The following is a 12,437-nucleotide window of genomic DNA, read 5'->3' on the forward strand; positions in this document are numbered from 1 at the left end:
GCAATAGGAGAGCAGTTGAACGTCCACACAAATTCTCAATAAAGATTCAAAAGTCCCTAACGTACGTGCACCAGTTTTAGGATCAGAGTTTACAAGGTTTCAAACCTGGAAAACAAACGGATGCACTGGGAGAACTGTGACGAATGTGACTGACTGAAAATGTGTAAAAAGAAGAAAACTTAATCAAGAGCTAAGATTATTTTTCAGCCTATTAAACATCATGCACAGCTTCAAAACTTAGTTTCAATCGTGCAAACCCCCTTTTGATTAGATCTCAAACTTCCAAAGTTTTTTTTTGTTACTTTAGGAATAATGAATAAATCCAAAGTGACATCAGTCCAGAAAATTATTATATTTTGTAAAAACTTTTTTAAGAGTTGCTGTGGACAGAACTTTCAATAAATATAACTTATTTAAAATTTTGGATCATTTTGGTTTAAAGTCCTAAAGATAAGTCGGTAAAATACACAAGTAAAATAATATCTGGAGGTGTGCATTGTATTTCCCAACACCCGTCTTTATTAAGTAAATAAACATACAGCAAAAATATATAACCATGCATCAGACAGACACACATGTTGACATTCGGACAGCGGGCCTGTTGTCATGGAACAGTGCTGGAGGTAGGACGGGACAGAAAAACACCTCAGCCTCTTCATTCAGGGTCAAAACATTCGATAAATAGAACATCAACTGAAAACTGCATAAAAAATTGTCATAGTGTAATAACTGTGTATGCAGACTCTACATCTCTTTTTATACATTATGTCCACGACAAAAATACCATATATCCTCCCCCCCCTTTTCTGTACAGTGCTTCAATTCAACTTCAAAACCTTTACAGCAAACCAAGTATTATCTGAGACCGTTAGTGGCCTGTGTGGAGCCGTTTCACCCTCATACACAAGGTCAATGAGAAGAGTTGCAGTATTGAAATCTGAATAAACGACCTTGAGCCAGTTTCCAGATCTGCAGGAACAGGAGAGGAAGGAGCGCGGCGGCGTTCAGAGAGAAAACACTCGAGGGCAAAGCCGAGTTCCTTCCTGTCACCGTTCCTCTCAGATCTGTAGAGCTGCACATCCGTCACACTGAAAGAGGCGGCACAGACATATTGTATTTAATATTGTACTTCTGTCTCCATCTGTACTGGTGACGTCAGGTAGTGGGGTTGCAGGGCAACCTGTCTTTACATTAAGTTCAGGCGACAAAGACAAGTGAGTCTTCGCCACCTTCCATGTAGATATACACACGCTTTGTCTATTGTCACAGTGTTTTCTCTAAAGTAGCCTAACTGAGCATGCTGGTGTAACATCAACACACTGACTGTACAGTTTTGTCTTTAATGCGCTTTGTTTCGTGTTTTTTTTTTTTAACTACCTGTTCAGTTTCCTCTGCTCCTTTTTGTGCAGATCAGCTAGTTTGCCTGGTGAGTTTCCCTATTATTAATAATTCTGCTCAAAACAAGAGGCAGCACTTTAGCTTGAGTTTGTGTAGATAGTGCCAACGGTGATGAGGAGTCTGCAGAATTTCGGCCGAATGATTTGTATACAGGAATTAATCCTCGTCATTTTTAAGCTAAAACAGATTCCGCTGACAAATAGCCTCAGTCTACGAACAAGACTTAATCCTCCTCCAAGAAACTGGACGTGTGTGTGTTATCTGACAGGAAGAACGTACGCTGTGTGTAGTAACAGTAGTAACAGTAGTAACAGTAGCAGTAATTGTACACGTACATTAACAAAACAGCAGATATAGACCATATGTGCACAGTTGTTAGATGCTGTAAAGGAGACCAGTCAGTCCACTGAACAGGATTAAGGCAATTTCACAAGTGTCCTGGTTTATTTGTATGTTAGTAACTACTGTGCAATTTCAGTCCCACATTTCATCTTGCTCTGATATAAAAATAAGCAAAAAAAAACCTGCTGAGTTATGATTAAAAACGTGGCAGCTCATATCTGGATCTATTACTCTTTAATTTATGTGTAATCATTTCTACCAAATGTACATTGTTTTGTTTGTGCATTTCTGGCAACACTATAATTAATATATACTTTAAATTATACATATTCAGAACTTTTAACCTGTGAAATTTAAAACTAGTAAAACTTGTGTGTTTTATTATGTGTCATTTTCTGTCATTAGTGATATCTTTTAAGCAGCCAATTAAAAAATATTCATAGAACATACCCTTTGTTTGTAGATAATGTCCCTATGAGAAACATTTCAGCTAAAAAAAATTGTGTTTTCATCTCACTGATGTGCATTGTTCAGCATCTTTAAGAGAAATTAGGATAAATCTTTGTAACGGCTTATTTGCTGGGTACATTTGGATAAACTCTCCCAAACATGAGAAATTAATGTTTGTCTATTCTCTGTTCCGTGTATATTAGAGCAAGACTAAATGGTCTTTTGCTGATTTTACTAACAGTACTTAACACCAAAATAAGAGTAAATTGTCGACGGACCTGTGTTGAATGTGTCAGTGAACTTTATCCGAGTGGCTCTAATCATCGTCCTCAGATAAAAACATAGTGAATAGCTGGTCTCAGGGAGCAACGCTGTGTGACACTCAATAGAAAACGTGTTGCAGGCTGTATGAAACGTGCCTTGGCTAAGAGATACATAAAACAGCAACATCTCAATATCCCGTCACATCAAGTATGTTTGCTGCAGGGAGACGTACAGTACAGTACAGTAAGTTATGAATCATCGTCATGCATAAAATGGAAAGCTGTCCTCCTGGGTTCAGTTCAGCAGTGTGCCGTACAGCTGGGCCTTGGTCAAACTGTCCTTCCTCGTCAGTCCCGTGCTGCCAAATTTTTGGTATCTGAGAGAGGTCTTCTTTGGGAGTGCGGGGCCGACGCTGAGGGCGGAGCTGGAGCTCGGGCGGGGCCGGACGCTGGGTCGGGGGCTCGGGTAGTGTTGAAGACTCGAGGCCTCGAGGGAGCTGTGATGTAAGGACTCGGCCGAGCTGTCCGCGCTCAGATTCTGGTAGTCCTTCTTGGCGCTGCTGGCCCCCATGCTGCTCTCCTTGTCTTTGGAGCTCCCTGAGAGGAACAGGCTGCACTCTGAGTCCTGACTGTCGTCCTTGGCTCTGTACAGCATCGAAGTTTTCTCCGACTTGTGGTGCTCCATCGGTTTGGGACTGCGGCTGGGCGAAGGGGGGCCCACAGCAAAACACTGGTCCAGCATGCGGCTATGGAAGACGTCATCTCCATCTTGGAAGCTGCTGTAGAGAGATCCCTTGACCTTACTGGAGGGGCCCACGGCAAATTGGCGTTCAGAGAAGCTGTATGGGGAGACCCGCCCCGTGAGGTTACGATAGGAAGAGGAGAAGCTGTTGATGTCTTCCACACTGAGCTGTCTCCAGCGGCTGCTCAGGTCGTCCTCCGGGACCAGGATGTCACCCCGACTGTCCATAGCTCGGTCACGAACTGGGCCCAGTCCGGTTGTAGAGCCCATACTCTGAGAAGAGGCCAGTCGAAGGGAGTTGGATTGGTACGGTTCACTGAAGCAAGAGGCCGTCCTGGTGTACGCTGGGGACGTGCCCTTCGGTGGGCTCCTGGGGGCCGCCATGTGCTGGATGCTGTGGGACTTTGGGAAACTTGAGCTGTCTTTATCATAGGAAGACATGCTTTTGCGCTCATAGTCGCCACTGCCACCATCTCGCCAGTCCATGTAGAGCCCCTGGTGGGAGGAGGACAAAGTGCTGCTGGCAGTGCGCCCGCACCCAACGCTAACTCCACCCTTCTCGTCCGATGCCAGGCTGAAGCTGGAGTAAGAACTGGAAGCAGGGAGGCTACCAGTCCCAAACTCGTTGTGGTGCTGGAAGGAGGCTGGAGGTTCATGGTGAGAAAAACCTTCAGAGTTGTACGCCTCTTCCTCCGGGTTGCTGTCAGTGGAGTTCTGGGCGTGGAGTTGAAGCAGCGCGGTGCCATGTAGGTCGACGCTCTGCCTGCGCTCCGTCTCCTGCCATCGCTCAGGGCAGTAGAGGGCGGTGTCGCTGCAGTACAAGTCCGAGGATTTATATGCAACGCGACGGTTCAGGTGCTCAGTGCTTCCCGAGCCCGTGAGAAAGACTCCATCGGGCGGCAGCGGACTTGGTGAGCGTGTCACAGGGCAACTGCTTCCTGCCTCTGGCTTCTCCAGGACCTTTGCAATTACAGCCGTGGGAACGGCGTCGTTGTAATTGGAGTGGCACATTGCCATGGTGGAGCCGCTGCCCCGATTATGTTTCTCCATGTGGGAACTGATGCGTTCCTGAAAATCAACTGGCAGCTGGAAGACAGAAGACAGAAGGAGCTTGATGAAGAAGGGAAATTAAAGAATGTCTACACAGATTTAGCCAATTCTGTTGCGGATCTGGATTAGGGGCTGGATCCAGGGGTTTAAACTTTCTTTAACATTGTGAGATTCAACCATTTCATTCAATTCATGGATCTTGATGAAAGAAATCAGGAATGTTTAAGTGACTGATATTAATGACTGTGTGCAATTTGCTGCAGAACCTCATAAAATGTTTAATGTGGTTCCTTGAGGGGAATGTTGGGTCTTGGCCGAGGTTTACGCTCTGAGCCCCATCTCAGTTATTTATACAATCATCTCTTACTCAAACTTATTCCATGACCTGTTCCTCAAGGATTTCAATCTAGAGTCCTGGTTTAGAAAATAATTAATTTTTTTTATTCCGCCCACAGAGTCCCGACAGGTCATGTATCTCAGGGGAAAAGCACAACTCAGCCCCTCTAACAAACTTCCCAGCAAACTGCCCGTTTTTATTTATTTATTTGCTTTATTCCCAATACTATCGCATTTTACAGTTTTTTCCCTTGTTTACTTCACTGAGATTTGTCATTCCATGAAACAGAACAAAAGGAGGTTGATTAATAATGCAACAAAATGCTCACATCTCTACTTGAGTTAAACATTTCCTGTTTTCAAATGTTCCCTTTCTTGTTTCTCTTTCATGGTTTCTCGCTCTCTCTTTCTCACACACAGACACATAATCTGGTTTGATTGGCTCATGTTTGAGAAAACTGCTCCCTTCAATTACAGGCCACTTCTTTTCTGCCTATTAAAGCTGGTCAGGGTCAGTAGGAGCTTTTCTCTCCTCCCCTTCTTTATCTTTCATCTCTCTCTCTTCTTGCCTTCTCAACCAAAGAGCCCTCATTTCCTCTCTCTTCCTGTCTTTTTCCCAGCGCCCCCGTCTTCTTTTACCATCAAACACGTATCAGTTCCACAGGGAACGGCTCAGATTTAAATTAAACCAGTGCTCTGGGTCTCCAGCAGGGAATAGGAAAAAAATACATAAAATACTGACTTGGCTTTGTTAAGAAATAGAAGCTCCCTTCAACATAAAATAACCTGTATCTTTTAAGTCCGGGCTATTTTTAGCAGCCGCTGCCTCCTCCAGGGAATAGAGATGGAAAGTAGGTGAGGCTGTGGGGGGAGACAAGTCAAGTCAGCTAGCTCAGCGTTAGCAGCTACTATGAGGCAAATCTTAATTAACAGTCACAGAGTTCTGCAGCGTTAATCCATGTGTCCACAGGTCTTATTGAAGGAAGTGGGTTAATGGTGTCTAATGGAACTGGCATTTTCTATATTAGGCGTTCCAGTATAGTTCAATGTAAAAGGTTTAAAAATACTCCACATTCGAAGCAATTTGATCTTCATTTTAAACACAGTGAAACTACGTAACTTCAGCAAACAGGGTTCCTCTTATAAATGAGTTCATTTCACACTCCCATTTCAAAGCTTATCCCCATTATAGCTGTGTTCATGTCCAGAATACTGCACGTCGGGACATTTTCCAGAGATCGTCTGAGTCACAGCATCAGGAAAATCTGGAAACATTAAAGGGGGCGGGGCCTGGGCAGAGCAGCAGGATGTGACGTCTTAATTCTGCTACGGAATCCTCGTCGAGATCTCGCTTCTATGAGTATGGTTCCTCTTTTTCACTCTAATGTGAGTGAACGTTTTTGCGACGGGTGTGTCAGAAGGGTCAACAACACAGACTCACTGGAAATGTCCTGCTGTTTTCTCACAAGGTCTCAGACATTTTGTGGACATTTTACTTGGGGGGGCTGTCAGGAAAGGCCACAGAGAATATCCACATTCTCACATAGAGCCCCTCCACAAATCTTCAGGAACATATCCAGTGCATGAAAGCAGCAGTAACAGCAGTATTTCATAATAACGTGGTCGATTTAGCACAGTGCCAGTTATTATTCCACATAATAAAGCTTTGAGTCATCAATTTTACATATAAAAAAAAGACAATATAATTTCTACAGAATGGTTTAATCAGTTGAAAAGACAAATGTTGCTTCCAGTTTCTATATGAGGCCAACCTCTATCTCCAGTGTTCCACTAGTTAGCTCTAGTTCAGTTTACTCCAGTTTCTTTTCTCATGTTCATCATCATGTTTGTTTCAATAGATCGGAATGATTAGAAAAGCATAAAACATGATGTCTTCATACGTCCAACGAGTCGAGCTGATTCATCTCACCCCGGTTGATAACTCCTGGATATTTAACAATGCAGATTGATAAATATGTCTGTGCTCAAGACTTCAATTATCAGCCCTCTTTCATAACATAACTTTTCTTCTTTTGTGCATCAGGTGTCACTTCAGTTCAGCCTCCATTCATCCGCTCTCTCATTATATGTGCAGCCAGGATGCAGACAGATGGCTCTTCAGACAGCAGACCTTCATCAGTCTGACTGAGGAGGCATGAGCACTGTGTCTTATTGTGAAAACCACTCGCCCAGGCTTTAAATGGTACAGTGACACGACGCAGGGAACATCTCTCCATTACAGCGATGATACATTATCATAAGCAGCATAAGGTCGGTGATGGATGATGTGGTTTTATCGATTCTGGTCTTCAGCCAGCGTTTGAGAAATAATTAGGTCTTGAATCCAACTTCTGCAGGGAACCCCCCCACCCTGTAAAAACTTTATACTCTTTGGATAGGTTTCATAAAACAGGGATTTTTAATACATTATATTTACAAACGTAACAGTTTTAAAAGCCAAACGGTCAGAAATAAAATTCTTTAGAGATGGGGAACCTTTGATATTGAAACCTGGTCATTGAATCTATTATATCAACTATTTATTATTTAACACTGATGCATTGAGGAGTTTGATATATTTTCCTAAATTAAAAATTCGTATTCCCCAAGGAAAGGTTTCTTATATTCACCAATTTGATGTGTGAGTAGATTGAGTCTAATCATACTGGAATAACTCTGTTTTACAAGAAAAAAACTGTTTTAATGGCAAATTTTGGTTTTTAATCCCAATTCAAAGCTTTGTTGCTGCAGCACAGATGTGAGCTGACACATGAATGCAGCAGCACTGCAGGGGAGCTCACCTCAGACATCTTGTGTGCCCTGTAGTGAGACTTGGAGCACTGCAGCAGCTGGGCGGCCAGGTTGCAGTCTTTCCTGTACAGGTCCTGCAAAAAAAAGATAAATCACTAAAATCGCGCTTCGCAAACTCGTTTACTTTGGCAGCCTGATTGTTGAAGTAAGCTTTTGACCAAGGGGATTATGTCGGAGCAGCCCCTGGGAAAAATCTGTAACACTTTATAGCACAGCCCTTCTAATTATGGTTTAATTATGGCGTAATAATCCGGAACTTGTGGGGGGAAACTATTTCAGGACCGAGCACTGTAGTGCTACAACTGAGCTGTAGCAACAATAGGTCTAAAAATAAATCGCATCAATTTACTATTTATGAGCTTCTTATAAATGAATTATGGGTCATGGAGAGACAAAAAAAAGGAACCTGCCATGACTGGGGTAGCAATTATTTGAGATTTATAAATGTATGAGGAGTTATATGGGTTTGTTAACCAACTAGAAAATGAAAATCATTGATTTAGTGGCCCGTCGAATCCACGGCGCACAGTCATCCATTGAAGCAGGTCGAGATTAATTAGTCAACGTGTATTTTTCACTTGACATCAAGCATTTGCATCTTAATAACCAAACTTTCTCATTTGTGATATATCTTCTGTCTACACAGTCTGTGCTAATTTTAACAGAGGCGTCTGAAACAGTGCTCTCGCTTATCTCCGCCCTCCAGTCTACGAAGCAGCTGTAGCGTCGTTTATCTCTTTCTCTCCGCGCCCGTTTACCATAACGGGTGATTTTACGATTTTTTGTTAAATTTAATCCGGCCGAGCGGATACTTTAGTTTAGTAGTTTTCCTTGGTCCTGTGCCTGCACGTGTTTGCGTGGGTGGTTAGTCGGTTTAGCTGGTTTCTTTTCCTTCTCTCCCCTTTGTTCAATCCGTGCACATATAAAGGTCAGTGCCAGCCGCCTCCCGACAATACCTCCAATCACATCAAAGCCTTCTCTTTGACAGTCTCAGCTCCCCCACCAGTGCTTTTTGAATCACTTTATTTCTTTTCACTCTGTAGCCAGGGGACATTCGTGCTCCCTGTGGTTTCTGAGGATGGTTCAAAAAGACTTGTGAGACCTCAGCGATGTCTGAGTTAACTGTGTTGGTGCGTTTCTCCAGGGAGACACATCAGCCTTGTGGTGAGCCGGTAATTTCAACGTCTGTGTGTCACTATATGTAGTTTTCTGTTATGCAGTCTATTAGGTAGTAATGAGCATGGATGGATATCGAGACAATGGGCACCTGAGCACACACGTCAAGGCCCCCCCACTCCTCCTCCTCCTCCTCCTCCTCCTCCTCCTCCTCCTCATCACCCCGACTGAAGCCATTTTCAGACATGGGCTCCACAGATTGTCTTTCACATATGAAGAACGCAGGAGGAGATTTTCAAGGTCAGATGCGTTCACACGAACAGCAACACAACGTTCAAGTGCGAGCAGGACGCAGGACACATCGTGATCACATGGTTTTGTTAATAGCACATGCACACCATCATTAGCCCCTTATCACCAAAAGCCCTCGAATCTTGTTGTGTTTCAAGTTGACATATTCTTCTATGTATGTGGCACATTCTTCTTGTTTTCCCAGTTTGTTTTGGGCTCAGTTGGACATTTTACTGGGGGGTGCTGGCAGGAAATGTTTTTGGAAAAAACATCTGCAGCAACAGACTCGGATGTTTGTGTTCTTACGTACAACCCCTCCGGTAACTTTCAGGAAGATGTTTGCATGTCTGCACTCAGTTTAGAAGAGACATAAAATGACTATTAATAAAATGTTTTTCCTTTTGGTCATTTTGAATCTCTATGATGTCTATGATTGACTTTCGTTACACAAATGTCCGACATTAAATGTGATATGATGTGCTGACTTCTCATGGATCTCAGGCATGACACAACGGAAAGGTTACTGGATTTCTTCATGTTATAAGCTTGCCTATCAAAGCTGGCTCCCTTGAGAACGTGCGTGTTTCGCTGCTGCTCCCTCTGATGGAACAAATTCTCCACCCACTCAAAATGAACCTTGACTCCAATCAGCCTGGACGGATCTGAGGGGATTGTCAAAATACTCAATAGCTCAGATGGGCTAAAAACCACCGTAGCCTTAGAGACAAGAATCTAACCTAACCCGGAGCCCTTAGTAGAAATATCAGTAAAATCGCTCTAAAGAAATTGAGGCACCAGATTGCCACATGGCCCCTGAGCTGAGATCCACACGACCCCGGCTCTAACTCGTGGCAGCCCTGAGGATGCCCATAGATTTCTGGATAATCACGATAAAACACCCAGTGGCTTAGAGCTAATTCCTCTATCTGCTGTGGCTCCTTGATGCACAACTATCCAGGATGTTGCAGAAACACGGTCGATATCAGACTTTTGGCAAGATTCGGTTCACACAGGCTGCTGCCAATGTGGCAGGAGAACGTGTTTCTATCAGGACAAACAGCTTTTTGAAGAGCTGTCACTTCAGACTTGCGAGCCAAGTGTTTGTTTGTGCTGATGGAGCCGGGTTACTGACCAAGCAAGGAAAGCAACTTCCCATGGCCCCAGATTTCTGTGGCCCTTAAAGGAAAGTTTGGTTGTTTCTTATTTCCTGCAATAAACTCAGCCTCTAGCAGTTGTCAGTCAGTGCACGTTCATGTGTTTCGGGGGGGGGGGGGGGGGGGGGGTGTAGCTTAGAAGAAACATTCAATAGGAGGAGATGGGATGAATCGGTTCCATATTTTCAAGGTCTGGGCATCTCTTGCTAGATTTTCCAGTATTGACAACCCTAGCTTTACTCCCCCAGGCTGCTGCTTAAACACACAATATGTAACTTCTGCCTCTTAGAGGTCTCTAACAAAAGACCTTTTCGATGATGGCGTGACGCAGCGTGGGATCATGGGAGTTGTTGACTTCATGACCTTTACCGCTTGTGACTTACTGGGAGAGCTTCAGCAATGCGCAGCGAATGGCAATGAATATCCATGATCCATTACCACTGACCAATACAAACGGGAAGGGAACCACAAGCTAACTGGTAAAAGACGAAGAATATGACACATCCTGCTCCCTTGAATAAAACGATTTCTCTGAGTTTGAATATTATTGAAAAAAGTTAGGCTAATGCACATACACAAGTCAAAAAGATTTATAACATAGGTATAGTTGTTTTTAGACAGTTAAATGAAGAATTGTATCATATAATATCAGTATGAGTAATGCTTCGGATAAAACTGAGTTACTTCAAACTTATTGCGCACTTGTCAGTTGGAGCAATTATTACACGACGCAGCGCTGAGAACTCACATTGTCCTCTCTGAGTTTATTAATGGTGAGCTTCGCCTCCATGAGGTGGTTGTTGAGGACGATGATCTCCCGGCTGAGGGCTCTCTTCTCCTCCTCGTGGTGCTGGGACTGCAGCGAAAAGAAAAAGAAAGAAAGAATCAGCAAGGGAGAGGAGACATCACAGAAATAAAAACAAAGGATGACAAGAGGTAGACAGAATAGACGATAAGAGGAAGGGAACGGTGTTAGAGGAAAGAGTTGAGTGCTGAGATAACAAGCGGAGGAAGAGGGAGCCAGAGTTGGAGGAGCGACAGAGGAAAAATAAGATAATATAGAGGGGGAAGAAAAATGAGAGGAAGAGAGCTGTAAGTTACTATCAGTCTGAAGCCAGTGCCAGCAGCAGGTCTTAATTAAAAGAAGATTACACTTGCCAGAGTTCATATCATATCAATTACTCTGGGAGTAAGAGGAAGAAAAATGGAGCGGGGGGGGGGGGGGGGGGGGGGGGGGGAAGAGGGGAAAGAGGGAGAAAAATGAGGAGGAGAGAAAAGACAAATGAAGAATAACTCGCTCCATTTTCAGTGATTACTGTCAAAGGAATGTAAAATGACTGTGCTGCAGTGACATTTCAGATCCGGACCTGGTGATGTTGACGTCTGGCGGTCTGTCCTTCTGTGCGTCCACATTTATCTCATTTATCTCAGCAGCTTCTGCCCAGACGTCCCTGTAATGATTCGGATGGCCCTGACCTTTCATCCACTACAATCAGCCCAAATGTGGAGGAGAACCCACACCATAAATTACACATGAACACGGACGAAGAGCGGTTCCTCCAAAGTGAGGCCAAAGCATCTCCATTGCCTCCTGCTGGCTGGCTGCAGTGTAGCTCCTAAATCCCGCCTCCTCCATGTTAGGGAATTGGACATGGACCAAACATAAAAGTCCAAGTATACAGCAATTAACATTTTCTTAAATTCCGGTTTCTGTAATATATTGAAGCCTCAAAGCTGCGATAGATTTTCTTGAGACGTCATTATTTTGTTTATTTTGTTTCCCGTCAGTTTCATATTGCGCTCTGCAGTTAACATTGCAGCCTGTTATGAGTTCTGTTGGCTAAGAAATTATTATTTTTGAGTTTCTCTCTCTCTCTCTCTCTCTCTCTCTCTCTCTCTCTCTCTCTCGCACACGCACGGCAGTAATTGTGAAACCTGCCACACAGCAGCAGCTGACAAATGATACAGCTCTGAGCACACGGCTGGGCCTCCCACTCCTCTCTCTGCTCAATGGCGGTGATTGTTTTGAAATACAGGGGTACATAGCCAGTATGATAGGTGGCAATTAATGTCACTTTAAGCCATAGGCCCGCTTTGATATTTAAATCTAATTCTGTTATAGTCTCATTAATCAGCCGTCGAGACAGGCGGCTCTGTGGCGCTCCTTCTCCAGCTCATTACACCGGATTTCTATTTGTGTTTTGGTGATGCTGACTGTGCAGACGTCCACATCAGGATGTTGTAATTTTAAATATGTAATTGCGCCCTGATCCGTCTTTCAAGTCAGTTTTGCTTAGAAGCTATTTTAGGTGTTTTAACCTCCGCCCATTATCTATTATGCTTGTCCTTTGAGGGTCATCGGGGGAGGTGGAGCCAATCCGACCTGACATTGGCCAGGAGGCGGGTACATTTTGAACTGGTCACCAGATTATCACACAAGCGACACACACAAGACAAACAATCATCCCCAGTCACACTCACACT

At 43.8% G+C, this 12,437-nt stretch overlaps 1 protein-coding gene across 1 annotated transcript in view; it reads right to left on the bottom strand.

Annotated features, from left to right (window-relative positions):
* Window positions 1-520: 520 nt before the first annotated feature.
* LOC128451390 (brain-enriched guanylate kinase-associated protein) overlaps window positions 521-12,437 on the bottom strand; it is a 35,994-nt gene continuing 24,077 nt past the window's right edge. The window contains exons 4-6 of the mRNA XM_053435199.1: window positions 10,702-10,809; window positions 7,383-7,466; window positions 521-4,281 (exon numbers count right to left, since the gene is read on the bottom strand). Of these exons, the coding sequence (XP_053291174.1) occupies window positions 2,749-4,281; window positions 7,383-7,466; window positions 10,702-10,809 (1,725 nt within the window). The 3' untranslated portion in view covers window positions 521-2,748. The remainder of the gene's footprint in view (window positions 4,282-7,382; window positions 7,467-10,701; window positions 10,810-12,437) is intronic.

The sequence above is a fragment of the Pleuronectes platessa genome, chromosome 11 (assembly GCF_947347685.1).
Source record: "Pleuronectes platessa chromosome 11, fPlePla1.1, whole genome shotgun sequence".
NCBI lineage: Eukaryota > Metazoa > Chordata > Actinopteri > Pleuronectiformes > Pleuronectidae > Pleuronectes > Pleuronectes platessa.